This window comes from Gavialis gangeticus, unplaced genomic scaffold (assembly GCF_001723915.1).
Source record: "Gavialis gangeticus isolate Ggan-Ray unplaced genomic scaffold, GavGan_comp1, whole genome shotgun sequence".
Classification (NCBI taxonomy): domain Eukaryota; kingdom Metazoa; phylum Chordata; order Crocodylia; family Gavialidae; genus Gavialis; species Gavialis gangeticus.
The window spans coordinates 8,025,507-8,041,959 of NW_017729017.1; the positions used below are offsets into that span (position 1 = coordinate 8,025,507).

The 16,453-nt window shown below is 43.9% G+C and overlaps 1 protein-coding gene across 4 annotated transcripts in view; it reads right to left on the bottom strand.

Moving 5' to 3' along the window:
* Window positions 1-16,453, bottom strand: part of ITCH (itchy E3 ubiquitin protein ligase) — a 181,076-nt gene that overhangs the window by 54,210 nt on the left and 110,413 nt on the right. For all 4 annotated transcript variants that reach the window (XM_019513092.1, XM_019513094.1, XM_019513091.1 and 1 more), the window contains exons 8-12: window positions 14,047-14,216; window positions 12,638-12,872; window positions 6,572-6,667; window positions 3,473-3,647; window positions 1,568-1,634 (exon numbers count right to left, since the gene is read on the bottom strand). In XM_019513092.1, coding sequence (XP_019368637.1) covers window positions 1,568-1,634; window positions 3,473-3,647; window positions 6,572-6,667; window positions 12,638-12,872; window positions 14,047-14,216 — 743 coding nt within the window. The remainder of the gene's footprint in view (window positions 1-1,567; window positions 1,635-3,472; window positions 3,648-6,571; window positions 6,668-12,637; window positions 12,873-14,046; window positions 14,217-16,453) is intronic.

Consider the following 16,453-nt stretch of genomic DNA (forward strand, 5'->3'; position numbering starts at 1 on the left):
GGGGGTCAGGCTACATGATCTGTTCAGGTCCCTCCTGACCCTAGCTACTATAAGACCTGCAAAATGTGAAAGGGTTCTAAGATATGTATATAAATACCAAGGAAGTATGGAAACATGAATAGTGGAACGAACTCACATATGCAAATTGAGAAAATATAGCACAGGAATGAAAAATGTTTATGTCTACTAATTATATTATTTATTTATGCAGTCAGAGGAAACATAACCTATTCTTAGTTAGGAGGAAGAATGGAAGTGGTCTTCTCCACTGGAAAACTGTATTTCTTCATGCAATATTATAAATCCCAACTGCCTGCATTATTGTTTTATGCACTGGAGTATTACATATATCCAGACTAGAAGCCCAAATGGCAATATTTTAATCTTTTAATTAGTTGAGATTTCCAGAGTTAAACTTCTAGGTTTAACTCTGTGGAGTCTTTAAATTACATCATTTTGATAACTATCTTGCTCATCTCACTAACCATCACTTAAATTCAGGAGCCGCTAATATTATGAACTGCTGGAATTAGAAAACAAGTTTTCATACCAACTTTTAAATAGGACTAAATGATATTGATTGCTAAAATTATGTTTAGAATGTATTTTATTTTTTGCAAAGATGTTTAGTTGGCAATACAAATGCTTTCACAACCACACAGAACTTCAAAGCAATGTTTCTGTAATAGTAAGATAAACAAACAAAAAATCTGCATCCTTAAAATGATGAAGATGAAAAAGAAGCATTAAAAAAAGTCATGCTGTAATATAAAATCACTAAAAGTGAAACAGAGTAATACTAGAATTTTATAATCCATTTTGAAATACTACATACAGGAAGTCCTTGACTTACAACATTTATAAATTGACATCCTGTTTCAACGTTTTCACGTCAGTTTTGACTTTACAACGCTTGATCTGACGCAATGCCACGCCAGTGAACAAGTTTGCCGCATTGCCCATCTCCCTGAAGAACATCTGTTCAAATTTCCTTGGACACTTTGTTTAAGAAAGCAGACAAGACTCCAGAAAAATTTGCAGCCAAGACTCCTGAGAAGACTCCAGTTAAGAGCCCTTCAGAAAGTCCAACCAAGAGCCCTTCAAAAAGTCCAGAAAAGTCACCTTAAAGAAGTCTTTCCAAATCGATACGATTGCTATTTACAATATAAATACATTAATGTAGCTATACAACTCATCTATTATTGAGCGAGTACAAAATTTTGGGTTATTTTTGGTGAAAATAGGGTATTGGGCCATGGTTCAGGAACCAATCCCACATTTATAACTTTGTTTCCTATGGGAAAAATCGGTTCCGAGTTACAATGTTTCGACTTAAGACACAGTTTTCAGGAACCAATTGTGTCGTAAGTCCAAGGACTGCCTGTAAATCTTGTCAGGACTTTTGAACAGGTGCTTTTGAACAGATTTAATTAGAATAGATTTTAAATCCATATTTTCAGTAAAGAAAGAGTACCATTAATCAAAATATTTGATAAAATAATTTGGCAAAGCATACTTAAACTTTTATTAAAGTTACATTTTAAAACACTATGTGAATAGGACTTACCCCATCCAGGTGGAAGAGGGCCAAGAGGATCAAATTCTTTGTTCTGTGTGGAAGTAAAGTCTTGGTTCTGCAGATTACAGACAGAAACCATGCATTAATAATTACTAAATGCCAACAATTTGATTTCCAGACCTCTAGTATAGCTATCATATATAATTAAATAAATACATTCTTGATAATTTAACATGGGCAAAATTGATCAAAGGATTTTTTCCATATAAAAGGCTTAGATTCATTACAAACTGTTATTTCATTTGGGATCTTTAACCTTTTGGAATAAAGAGTCCAAAGCCATGGAATTATCTGTACTACTCCTAACTATTACTAAATAATTGTAACTTCAGTAACATATGACTAAATGGGTTTAAGCCCTTGTTCTTTGAAAAGTGCCTACAACACACAGAAGGAAATCAGGACTCAAAACCCAGGATATATTAAAGCTCAACAGGTAGGGAATACTATTCTTTGGGTTTTTACAGCTTCATCTAATTCCCTTTACCATTCTGTTTTGTGTGCAAATAATAGTTAAGAAAACAGATCACTTTCCTTGATAAACTAGCTTTAAGCAGTATCACTAAACGTTGAAATCTATCATTCACTTTTGATCTGCATCAGATTTTGATTTATTTCAACTTCCCTTGCTTTTCCTAACATTTACACACTATTATTGCATTTTACCTATTCAAAATGCCCCAGTTGCTTTGTCCAGGTGAATTTTCTATCATGTTCTTCCATTAGCACAGCATAAGTAAGTGATTAAGTAATTCTACTTAAGTTAAAAACCCTGGGAACTGTATACAAATAGTTACCCTGAATAAGTTTCCAATTGCTATATCATCTACTTTGACAACAGCTGGTCTTAAGACCAGCGGTGGGCAAAATACAGCCCGCAGGCCATATCCAGCCTGCTAGGCTATTCTATCAGGCCCGTGGGGCCCCTAAAAAAATTGAGAAAATTAATATTCATCTGTCCTTGGTTCCTGGCAGGCACAGGCAGCCCCACATGGGCTGCGAGTGGCTGCAGTGCGGGGAGCTGGCCACGGGGCAGGGGAGGGGACACTTTTCCCCACGCTCAGCACCAGCTTGTAACCCCAACCCCACTGCCAACCTGGGCCCTGAGCGGCTCCAGGCTCACCTGGGAATGGGGGATGCCAGATAACAAAATATGCCGGTTAATTGAGCGGCATGGGCTGTCACTTCTCTTGCCACGTCTGGGGCATCCCGCCACCCTTCCCATGCCATTGCTATCCCTCCTGCTGAATCGCTGCTGGGCCCTGCAGGATAGGGAGGGGGGGCCCTGCACAGCCTGTTATGCCCCTGAGCTGTGGGGGCTCGGCAGCACAGGCTGCTTTGCCCTGGGCCATGGGGGCTCGTAGAAACTGGAAGTGCCACAGTGGGCACTTCTGGTTTCACTTTATCTTATAAGCCGGCATGCTGGTTAATTGAGCATGCCGGTTTGTAAGATGCCAGTTAACAGAACTTTTATCAGACAATGGTCTTTGCCACAGACTTTTCACCACCTATATTCAATTAACACACAAACCACTGTATTGTGTCCCACTTCTGATCAGTCTATATGCATAACTACAAAAGCAAGAAAGAGAGTTAAGGTTGCCATTTACTTCCCATATCCAGAAAGATGCATCTTATTATTAATATATAATTATCATATAACACATGGAATGTGTTGTAATCTTAAGTCTGGCAACCTTATGGTGGGAAGCTTCTGACACCTTCCTTCCTAAACCCATGTACATACAGTTTCACAGAAGTGTGTGGAAGCAAGGGGGGAAAGGGAAAATGTTTGATTTGCTTGATATACAGTGGAGACTTGTGGGTGGGATTTGGGAAAGGGGATGCTCCTCCATAATACACTTTTAGTTTATACCAAAATACAGTTCTCACCCCATATATGAATCTCTGATTAAATTGTTGCATAGCTCCTTGAAGCTGACTGCGTTGCAGTTGCCATTGCTCATAATTCCGGACAGATTCCAATGTGGGTCGCTGCCATGTTGTTGTTCTAGTGAAGTGATCAACATAATAAATTCTTCCCATGTTGTCAACTCGTCGTTCCCAGCTAAGGAATGCAAACAAGGGTCTCAACAGTATGCAGTGACCTCAAGGGCTCAGAATCGATTTTAGAGTCAAGTTAGTGACAAGGCAAACAGAAGATAAGTCTGGAAAAGGACATGGAGCTCTCTATCCTGGGCCTGTCACTGTCTCTCCATTCAATTTCTGGTTAAAACATCTAAAGACCTGGAGAAACTAAACTCTAGAATGAAAGATTTAGTTTCACTTGGTTCTACTGAACCAACCAGGTAGTCATCCCATTTGCAGTTCCTCAAGTACTGCAAGAACTGCTTTACACACCTATCAGGTTCTAGTAAGTCATTACTATTATTATTTAGTGATAATCTTTAGGGCTAGGATTGATGCACAAAGTAATTGCAGTCTATTGGCTTCTCTTAAAAAACCCCCCAACTTAGAATAACCTTTTCAGATCCCTTTGCATAAGATACTCAGTCATGCTCTTGGTACAATTCCATTTTGACTTCACAAAACCAAAAGAGTGCTCATATTGTAATTGGTTTTCACTTCCTATCAACTGAAATAAAATTTAACAAAAATGTCAAGCTGTCATATGCTAACGCGAATATTATGTTAATGAAGTCTCCAGGTGAGAAGAATTGAAACCACCAAGTTTACAGTCACTAGTTAACCTAGTAAAAATATTGCCAGGGGATTTGTTTCTCTTTGATACAGTATAAGCTCATAATTCCGGCATCCTTAGGACCTAGCACCTATCAGAAATTTGAAAATTCAGGATTTTTTAAACATAACGAAAGTGCATAGCCTGGTGTAGCTGGTGAGCTGGACACCGGTTGGGGGGGGGCTTTGCACATGGGGGGAGTTGCCACCATCTACCACCCCATGTCGCTGCTCCACATGCTGCTAGTCCTCCCCCACCCCCAACCACTCTGCAACTGGCCACTAGGGGTACACCGGTCAAAAAAGGTTGAAAACCCCTGATACAGTGCATTTTTAAAAAGTGCTGGATTTTTGAGAATTCCGGAATTTTGAAAACGAGATTTTTGAAGTTATACTGCATTAGTTCTCACTGCTGTGCTGTGTGTTCTTCTTTTATGTAGGATGCATGAGACTGTAAATCCAAGATAAATGAAGTGCAACCATAAAATTCTTTTGTTTCCCTATTTGTTTTAAAAAGATGCAAAGAAACTAAGAAAAGAACAAATATGATCCTGTTTAAAAGGTGTCATTGGTTGCTGGACTTTGAATTGAAAGAAGCTCTACTCTCTCAAAGCTCTACTGAAGATGTAGATGGAGAATGGTAACCTTAGGCACAGTAACAGGATGAAAAACAGAAAGATCAGGAGATAGGGTTAGATAGGGAAGTACTTATTCCAAGAAGTCTACTGAGTATATCATTATTTGGGACTAAGGACCTTATGCTATTATTTATGGTAACATTAGCTGTGGGTTTTTTTGGCTTTCTGCATGATAGTGTTGCCTATTTTCTTTAACCTTGACATGCCTAAAGGTCCATTTTTCTTTATCTGTGGACACAGCTGCATAGTCTGACAGGGGTGGGCAATTATTTGGGCCCCATGGGCAACATAGGAAGTTTAGCAGAGCTGTCGTGGGCTGGGTCACCTCCTGAGCCCCTGCAACAGCTCACCAAAACTCCCTCTGTGGGATGGGGCTGTGGGCAGGCAGGGAGCTGGAGTGGGAAGGGGGCTGGCGCCTTGGATCAGCAACTCCAGGTCAGGGGTGGGTGGCAGCTGCAGCAGGGGCAGCACGGCCGGGGCCCCCACTGCCACCTCTATTGTCTCCAGGCTGCCCTTCTATCCTGAGAAGGGGCTGGAGCTGCTGTCCAGCTTTGGTGTTGGTAGCCTGGGCACAGAGGCAGTAGTGGCCAGGGAGAAGCCAGTGCTGAGCACCAGGAAAAAGAGGGACCTTGCAGCAGTTGCAGCCACCTTTCTTTCGCTGCTGCCAGAGCCCTTCTCACTGAAGCTGCCCAGAGTCTGTGGGCTGGGGCAGCTGCAGTGAGAAGGACCCTGGCAATTGCAAAGAGGAGGTGGCCACGCCTACAGCCAAGTCCCACTTTTTCTCGGTGCCCAGCTGCAGCTTCTGTCTGGCTACTGATGCTGAAGCTGGGTAGTGGCACAAAGTTGGGCAGTAGCTCTAGCCCTTCCTTGGGGTAGAAGGGTGTCTCCGTCTTCATGGCTGCCTGCCACTGCTGCCACCAGTCATCCTGGCTGTGGTGGATGGGTCCAGAGCGGGTGCTGCATGACCCGCAGCCAGGGCTGTGCACTCAGTCTGGGGCTCAGGCTCTGCCTGAGTGGGTCTCAGCTGGTCTCCATGGAGACCCTGGAACCTTGGGACAGTGACAGCACAGGCCCAGGGCAGAACAGTAATCTGCTCCCCAAAGCTCCCGGGCTCTGCCCCGGCCCTGTGCTGTCACCACCCCAAGATCCCAGGGTCTCTCCAGCCCCACCCACCCATCTAGCTCCCAGATGCCACTCCCTGTCAGCACATGGTCCCATAGCCCATGGGCCATATTCTGCCCACCCCTCCTCTGACAGCAGAAGTGAATTCAGATTTTAAGTTGATAACTATACTTCCTTTCCCCCCCATACCTTCCTTCCACCCCTCCAATTCCAACAAGCACATAGTGTAGATAAGACTTTTGTTTGCCTTTTTTCCTTTTGTAAAGACCACTGGCAAAACAAGAGGAGGAGGGGAAAAATGCTTAGCCTCAGCTCTTATGCGCAAGCACATATTACCTGTATAGGGGTAGAGATGGTCAGAAGATTCTGTGCTTAATATCTTACATTAACTGGGTCACTATGCTTCCTGGGAACTGTCTACACTGGAGCGAACTAATGTGCTTGCACATGCTAATCTGAGACTCCACAAATGTTTTTAGATTATCCTAAAGCACTGTTTCTCCAGGAAACCAGACTTCTTATCCAGACTCACCCTGGAGGAAGAGGTTCTGGCCGATCCCAGGTTGTTCTTTTTTCAACATGATCCACGTAGTACACCCGACCATGCTGGTCCACTCTTTGTTCCCACCTGAAAAAACAGGTAAAAAACTGTTCCAACAATGCATATGCTGTTTAAAAATAACAGAAGAAATACTTTCTTAATAACATATTTGCCCTGTAAGCCACTTTTAATAAAACTAGAGCAGTGAATAGGGAGAAGCAAACAGGACAGTTTGCAAGCAGTTTGTGGGGAAAGAGGAGGAAGGGGAAGAGGAACCAGGCACCACATCCTGCTTTGGGAAGGTAACTGAGCCAGGGGTGCCTGTGTGCTCAGCTTGCTGAGGTTCAGCTGTTTGGTGGGTGTGTGCGCTTGGGTGTGTGCTCTGAGCAGCTGAGCGGACTGACTGCTGATTGATTACTGCCTGGGTGTGACAAAGAGCACTAACAAAGGGACCTTCCAAGTCCAGGCCCAGGAGAGGTATATAAGGAGGCAGACCCAAGCCACCAGGGGAGCAGTAAATAGGGAGAAGCAAACACAATAGTTTGCACCAGTTTGCAGGTCAGTTTGCCACCCCTCTCTTTGAAGGGGAGCCTGAAAGGCAAGATTCTTTTTCCCCCCTATGTAATTAGGACTAACTACAAAGTTTAATTTTAGCAGCTAAAATTCAGCAGCTAGACAAAGATTCAAGCCTATTATTTAAGTAGAGTCTAGAGTGAGGGGGAGTTTGCTTGGAAACTCTCACACATTCCTTCACTGTAAGCTTGCTGAGAGGAAAGAGGTTGGAGGGAAAAGTGAACTTTTCATATCAAGGAACAGCAAACAGGTGAGCTACAGAGGAGTTAGCTAGGGAAGGACTGCTTGGAGAGAGGGGTGCAAAGTAGAAGACCCAGAGACATGGCTGGAGGATGTTGCAATCCCATAGCCACTGCCACTTCCAGCTCTTCCTCTGCTTCCACCTATGAGGTGTCTGTCCAAGCAGGACCACACACCATTGAGGCTTCCACCCAGGTCCTGGTTTGGTGCTGTGCAGACTGCAGCTTGCAGATTCCTTCCCGCGCCGGCCAGGTGGGGGAATGCCTGCAATGTGACTGGTGCCTTCTGATGATGTTCCTTAGGGAGAAGGGAAGAGATACAGGAGGAGGTAGCAAAGCTCTGAAGCATCCTTCATCATGAGGACTTCATAGATTTCTTACTGGAGGAAACCTCTAGGACTGTGAAGGAAGGACTGCTAGAGGTGGTGCTAGAAAAGAAGAGGGCATGGACTATCAGGAAGGTGGAAGCTTGTATCTTTTGGCAGCAAGAAGTTGTTATCCCCACATTCAGTGGTTTGCCTGGAGAACAGATGTGGAGTGCTAACAACAGAAAAGGAAGAGCCCATTCTGTTGGTGGAAGAGACCAGGCCAGGAATCCCGAAGGTGGGGAGGATTGAGACTACTGCCATGAAGAAGCAGCAACTGGTGGTGGTGGTTGGAGACTCCCTTCTGCAGGGGATGGAGGGATGCATCTGTTGGTGTTACCTGTCGTCTCAGAAAGTCTGCTGCTTGCCTGAAGCCCAGATCCGAGAGATTACTGAGATTCGTCCAACTCTGACTACTGTCCCAAGCTGCTCATCCACGTGGGCAATGATACTGTCAGAGGTGACCCTAAGCAGATCGAATGTGACAACAGGCCTCTGGGTGCAAGGATGTAGGGGACAGGGGCATAGTAGTGTTTTCCTCAATCCTTCCAGTCAAGGTGAAGGACCCTGGCAGGTGTGGACACATCCTGCATATCGATACATGGTAGGGATTCGGCTTCTTTGACCATGGGATATTGTTCCAAGAAGAAGGATTGCTAGGAAGAGATGGGATCCACCTGACAAAGAGAGGAAAGAGCATTCTTGCAGACAGGCTCACTAACCTAGTTTGCTGGGGGATGGAGAAGTAAGCCCTGATGTAAGTGGGGGACCTGGAGGAAGCAGAAGCAGGAAGGAGCAGCAGGGGAGGCCTCATTCTTCCTGAGAAAGTAGGCCAATCTGCTAGTCACTTCAGGTATCTGTACATGAACGCACAGAGCCTGGGAAACAAGCAGGAAGAACTGAAAGTCCTCGCACAGTCAAGGAACTAGGATGTGATTGGTATAACAGAGTTGATGGGATAGCTCGCATGACAAGTGGAGTGCCCCAGGGGCTGGTCCTGGGGCTAGATTTATTCAGTATCTTCATTAATGATCTGGAAGATGGGATGCATTTCAGGGTGACCTAGACAAATTGGAGGATTTGACCAAAAGAAATCTCATGAGGTTCAACAAGGACAAGTGCAAAGTCCTGTACTTAGAACAGAACAATCCCATGTACCAGCCCGGGCCAGGGACTGACTGGCTAAGCAGCAACTCTGCAGAAAAGGACCTGGGGTTTACAGTGGACAATAAGCTGGATATGAGCCAACAGTGTGCCCTTCTTGCCAAGAAGGCTGACATCATACTAGGCTGCATTAGTAGGAGTGTTGCCAGCAGATCAAGGGAAGTAATTATTCCCCTCTATTCTGCACTGATGAAGCCACATCTGGAGTACTGTGTTTAGGTTTTGGCCCCCCTCTAAAGGGATGTGGACAAGTTGAAGACAGTCCAGCAGAGAACAACAAAAATGGCTGGGGCACATGACTTATGAGGAGGGGCTGAGGGAACTGAGTTTATTTAGTTTGCAGAAGAGAAGACTGAGGAGGGATTTGATAGCAGCCTTTAATTTTCTGAAGGGGGGTTGCAAAAAAGATGGAACTAGACTGTTCTCAGTGGTAGCAGATGACAGAACAAGGAGCAATGGTTTCAAGTTGCAGCAAGGGGGGTTTAAGTTGTATATTAGGAGAAACTCTCTCACTAGGAGGGTGGTGAAGCACTGAAACAGGTTACCTAGAGATGTGGTGGAATTTCCATCCTTGGAGGTTTTTAAGGCCTGGCTTGACAAGGCCCTGGCTGGAATGATCTAGTTGGAGATGGGTCCTGCTTTGAGCAAGGGGTTGGACTAAATGACTCCTGAGGTCCTTTCCAACCCTAATTTTCTATGATATCTGCACCTATCAAAATGCTTTATAGAAGACAGTAATATAAAATAACATGTGCATTATATGTAAAAGGAGTATTTTAAAAGAACTGCTTCAAGCATATTTTGAAGGCAGAAGGAAGTATCTACACAAACAGCAACCAAACTCCAACTAGACTAGTAACAATGGGCAAGTAACTTTTGTGTGCGTGTGTGTGCGCGCGTGCACTCAAGCATACGTGCATTTAATGCATCAGGTATCAATGGTATCAGTCAATCTGAAATGGGGTCTAATCCTAGAGTCCTAATTTGGCCTTTATCCATGTGATGTTAGTGGCACTGTCTGTAATATAAGAGCAACAACCTGGCACAAAACCTTGAATAAAATATAATTAAAGATTGAAGTATTTAAAATATGTAAAAGTTTAACCCTAATTCTCATACATACAGAGTTAGTGTGAACACCTAAAATGAACAGGAAGGCAAAATGAAAATGACAAACTGGAGAATGATAATCTGCAGATAGCTCATTTTACCTAAAGCAAACTAGCAGAATAGTTCAGAACTATATGGAAACTTCTGTCTCAGCTTCTTGTTTACAGTACAGAATATGTGCAATTCACTCAAATGACTATTCAGAAATCCTCATCTGAAAATTCAAGAGTTTCAGTAGACTTCCAGAGGAGTATAATACATCCATTTATTTATTTGTTAGTGTGTAATACAATTGCATTGCATTTAAGGCAGATTTTAAAATGCCATTTTACAAGTCTAGAATGCAATGAGGATGTTTCTTTGACCTTATGGACACCACCCATCTTGAGATATAATGTGGCTTTGAGCAGTCTACAGGGATTAAGTACAGAGAATGTGCCAGGACAGAAAAAGGGGTGCATTTATGGCTAAGGAAGCAAACTGGAAACCTTCAATGAAGCCACTGCAAACTTGCAGCTACTCTTGGCTTCAAATCTCACTTCCCATTCTACTCTATCATCTTCTGTTTCCTGCTGAAGAATAGAGCTGGGCAACTCATAGCAGAATGAATGGGAGATGATGACTTCCTATCATGGAGCCAAGTAGCAGCACTATACTGTATAGGGAGCTGCCAGGTTGTCACTTGAGTATAAAGGATTTAGGACTTTTGATACCTTGGTAGGAGGGCAAGTCAACTTAATATACCGATAATCCTATTGCAATTTGATGGTGCTATTTAATAAATCAGCAGTAAAAGAGCAAAGATATAGTCATATTCAAGAGGTGATGCTAGATGAACGGGGTAGTTCATACTCCTCAGATCTATTACTAGGCTGCCTACACATTAAACTAGGCAACATTTAATCAATTACTCCAGGGACAGCCTGTGGTGGATTTCCATCCCCAATCTCTTCCCTGTCTCTCCTGCTAGTTTTTTTCCCTCTTTCATTGTCTTCTTACCTGTCTATCACTCTGGCTGCTAAGCAGCCAGCTCTGCCTATGTGACCCAGACCAGGTGAGAGGAGGGTGGATCTTCCTTTATTGTTCTAAGCAGAGACCTCATGGCTTTGGGGTGGGGGCAGGGGCAGGCTCAGTAGCCCCTTTCACTCCACCAGGTAGTCATGATGCATTTCAAATTAGTTGGCTAGCAGCCAACAGCTGCTGGTCTTCATTGGGCCCCCATAGGCAATGTCAAAAGGTCTATAGTAAGCTAAGACTGCCCAGGAGGTAGGGCAGAGCAGCTGTGATGAAGAAACACACAGCAGCTGAAACATCTGCAGCTCTCTCCCTCAAGATGCTGAAGTGAGTAAACTGCTGAAACTTATCTAGATATATAGTTTGCTGTAAAGTAGATGCATGATCAAAGGCTACTAGCCACACTGTTTGCTCTAGGGTTATTCTGTAATACTTCTGTATCCTGCACCCTTCCCCAAGCCTTCCCTCTGTAACCAATAAAGTTCTTCACTGTACCAAGCGTGGTGGCCTTGTTGGGAGAGGCATGCCTTTGTGGCCCCTTGGTCTGGCTGACTAAGGGAGACTACTTTTTGTGCTTCAGGCTAAAGGAAGCACCCTAAGCTTTTGCAGTGGGTCAAGCACCCTCAAGATCTAACAAGGCCTGTGTGCCCCAGGGGGCACAGGGCCCAGAACAGACCATATCCCCTGGATCGTAGTGGTGGTACCCCCTGGCTTGCGGGTGTGCTCTGAGAAGGGGGTTGGCTGAACGTGAAGCGCCCCCAGGGAGGCACTAGGAGCTTGGCAGGTGGACGGGCGCAGTGAGGTGGGTGGCTCAGCACAGGAGCGCCCCCTACTGTTCTGCCACACAGCCATCCTGAAGCATGAATACTGCAAGTTTCATGGGGTAACTTGTGTGTGTGACACATGGCAGATAGGGTATGAAGCAGAAAGCACAGCAGCAAGTTGGGTAGGGAGCACAGGACAGAGAACGAATCAGGCAAGGGAAGGTGTCTGCACTGGCACTTAGAGTGGGACTTAATTTGTGGCATGCCTGCCAAAATGGTTGGCTGCCACTGAACTACACTGTTTAAATTGAAAAGGTTTTCTTCAGAGCCACAAAGTCTAGAAGCTGTTTTTCAAAACCAAACATTTAGCTTAATCACAGTTCTGCAGCAAGTAGCTGTTTTGGTGACAAATTCTACAGCTGCAGAATACAGAACATCTTGCTTATGAGAACTAGGTATTGGAAGTCAAAGGATCTGGATTATTTTGGAACCTTATATACCACGCATTGACTGCTCTCCTGAAATAAACAAACATGTTATCTCACAGAAACATCTATTCTACAAGATTACAACCTCATTTGAAGACCCTCAATAAAAGGGTTTTACAGCACACCCATTTGGGCATTTGTTACCATTACCAAATATGAAACTATCAGCAAATTTAATCACCGCATTTAATTTCTAATACCCAAAGGCTTATTAAACAAAGTAGATATTAAAAAATAAAAAATAGATCTTGATTTTGTTACTGGGCAATACACAGAAACTATGGGTATTTATAGTAGGAATTATTAAAAGCAACTAAGAAATAGAATGCTGAATCCTTACCCAGGCGGAAGAGGACCTTGATTGACTGTAGCGAGTGGCTGAGATGTAGGATTTACTGGCTGGACTTGTCTGGATACTGGAGGTGTCATCAAAGCAGAAGCTGCAGGAGCTGTTGGTTCACTTGTTGCCCCCTCAGGACTCTGTTCTGAAGGTGTATTTGTAGCTGTACCTGGCAATGATCCTGTATTAGACGCATCATTTTCTGTGGATGTAGATGAAGGGCCACTGACACATGCTATGAAATCAGAGAAAAACAAAACACTGACTCTAACTGATTTCAGGTCTCATTAATGTTTAAGTCTTAAGCAATCTATTAATTAAACAGGGTAAAAAGGTTCAGTCGCATATTCTCTCTTTCTACTTCTGGGTTTTTCTGTGTTATACCATTAGCAGAAAGGCTACATTTCTAGCACTAGCACCACCAAGACAGATTTTATATTTTCATGATGAGACTTTCCATTATCTTTAACATGACAATTTGCCCACATCCAATAAAGATAAATGTTTGTAATGGAATCCTTTACTTGCATTAACTATATTTGTGTTTTTAAAAAAAATGAATAACGAACAATAAAATACATACTCCTATGACACTATTATCTCTCATTCATTATCTAATTGGGAGGGCTGTCAGAGGTACCAGCTTTAAAAACCTCTCTTTCAATGGGACCTTACTGTCTTCTAACACTTATACTGACACCACTGACAGAAGTGCAGGGAGACCCCAAAGAATGCTGATCATGTAAATATTATCAGATGCTTATTCCCATGAGCAGTCCCCACACTGAAGGCAATCTGCCCTCTCAGCAGCGCCACCTGGCTCCATTATGACATCAACTGTAAGCACTGAGCTGGCTGGCAGCAGCTCTGGCCAGGCTGAGTATATAAGCCCAAAACCTTTGTTTGGATTTTGGCTGCTCAACACTTTCTTTCAGTCTTTGACATTTGTGCCTTTTTCCTGCCTTGGACCCCAGTACCTCACTCCTGCTTCCTCTGTTATGTGTTCCAGATTCCCCGGCTCTTGACCTCTGAGCCTACCCTTGGCTATGACTTAGATATCAGACTAGGAACATAGCTTGGACTTCCTAGTTCTGATCCCTTTGTGCAGCTTGGCTCCTGATCTGTATTCCCTGCCGACTCAGGTACAGATTTAAATTTGCACTCCTCAAGACTGCTTATGCCACAATCCTAACACTTTGACATTGCAGTAAAACATTTCTAACCAGAGGAACAATGATTAACCACCTCCCCCCCATTTTCTGGAAGTAATCCTTCAAAAAAATCCTTTGCCTATAAGAATGTAATAATTTTATCAAGAAAAATGTGATCAGCACATTTAATAAATGTTTGTGTCTGTTCAAATGCAAATTAATTCATAAATAGTTGATGTTTGACACTGCAATACATACCAACTACTGAAGCAGGTCTACGTGGGGTAGGTGGGGGGGGCCTAGTAGGCCTGGGAGGCCTGGAAGGTTTACAGTTTCCGTTTGTGAGTAATGGCGAATCACTGCCATTAGCAGTCCTGTTTTCACTGGATCCTACATCCTCACTGCTTTCTACACCATTTGTGTTAGTCCTTTGTAGGAAGAGACAGAAACAAGAATTATCCTAGAAATGTACAGAAGATATCAGAACAGATAAATTAAACTATTAATACTTTAAATAAGAAAATTATTGAATATATTACATATTATAAACCTCTCATACAATAAAATTACTGGTAATTTTTTGTAAAATATATTTATTACACTATGGCAATAACTGCTTCATAGTCTATTTCAGTCCAGACACACAGAATATACATTGTTTGCAATGTATCAGACAGGTAATAGGTAAGGAATGAAGGGGTATAAGAGGCCATATTTGGAGGAATGTATTATTGTAAACAGGAAAATACATGGGACTTAAACATTTGTAATAAATTCTCTTTCTGCTGGTAGCCTTCTTGGGATAAAAATGGTTTCATAAAAATAAGGCAATGAGTGAGTGATTCTCAAAAAATCATACATCTGTACACTGGTACTGCTGGCTTTTTAACAAAACCTTATTAAAAAAGGAATTAAAAAAAAAGTCACAGGAAATGCTTATAGATTAACGCACATTACGTGTCCGGGATGCAACTGAGAAGATCCCCAAACTCATCTGGACCTTCGACCACCACCCCACGCTACTCATTCACGTGGGCACAAACGACATGGCTTGGAACAATTCTGGCCGGGTCATGAGTGACTACCGGGCTCTGGGGGATGGGCTCAAGGGTCTGGAGGCTCAGGTAGTTTTTTCCTCAATCCTCCTGGTCATGAGTCTCGAAGGGAGAGTTGTATTGAAGAGGTCAACAAAAGACTCCAGCAATGGTGCCAGCGTGAGAGGTTTGAGTTTTCTGACCACAGTCCGCACTTCAGGGACAGAGGCAGTGGCTTGTTGAGGAGGGATGGCCTCTACCTCACCCTGAAAAGGAAGAAGCTCTTCTCGCCCATCCTGGCTGACCTACATGACAGGGCTTTAAACTGGGATTGCTGGGGGCAGGTGGTCAATAAACAGTTGTAGCCCAAGGGAACCCACTCCAAAAACAGTCCAAGGAAAGATCATGTCCCAGCACACAGGGAAGCCCAGGGCTTCCCACAGCAGCCTTAGCTGCCTGTACACAAACACCAGGAGTTTGGGAAACAAGCAAGAAGAACTGGCCCTCCTCCTGAGTGATGACAATTATGATTTCATAGGGATAACAGAGACCTGGTGGGACTCCACCTACGACTGGTCTGTAGATATAGAAGGCTATATCTTGTACAGGAGAGACCCAGTTGGGAAGAGGGGTGAGGGTGTAGCTCTCTCTGTGAAGAAGCAGTATACTTCCCTTCAAACTGAGTTTAGCAACCCAGGAAGGTGTCTTGAGACCCTCTGGGTTAAAATACAGGGGGGGGGGGGACGGACATAAGGAAGGGGATACAGTTGTAGGAGTCTATTATAGACCTCCCAACCAAGAGGAAAAGCTGGATCAGCAATTCAATAGGGAACTGGCTGAGGCTGCACGCTCTCAATGCTTGGTCATCATGGAGGACTCCAACCTCCCCAACATCTTGTGGGAAAAGCACGCGGCCACATCTGACTGGTCATGTTGCTTCCTTGCTTGCACTGATAAGCTCTACCTAATGCAGAGGGTATACGGGTTGACTAGAGGAAAGGCACTGCTGGATCTGGTTCTGGCCAAAGGGCATGATCTGGTGAGTGATCTGAGGATCAAGGGGAAGCTTGGTGACAGTGACCATGAATTGATTACTTTCACTGTCCAACAGGGTGTGCAAATGTCTCAGTAAAACAGAAATCCTCAACTTTGAGAAGGCTTGACTTTCAGAAACTCAAGAGACTGGCCAGCCAGGCACTAAGAGACCATGGCCCCTTAGAAAGGGGAGTCCATGAGGAATGGTTGTTTCTTAAAAACACCATCCTCAAAGTACAAGGAAAGTCCATTTCATCCTGCAGGAAATGCAGTCAGTGGGCTGGTGAGCCCTTTTGGCTCAATAGAGAACTTCTGGACCTCCTGAAACTAAAAAGAGAAGCCTAGACTAGATGGAAAACAGGAGTCATCACCAAGGAGGACTACACAGCACTAGCCCACACCTGTAGAGAGCAGACCAGAAAAGCCAAGGCTAGGGGTGCATTGATAGAGATTCTGGGGGCCAATACCGATAGCCTATATTTAAGGAGGCATATTGCTGATACTGATTCGATTTCCGACACAGCAGCTAGTAAGTCTGGTGTGGTGGAAGGGGGGGAGGGGCAGATCAACACCCCTGGCAGTGAGGGAGGGGGCAG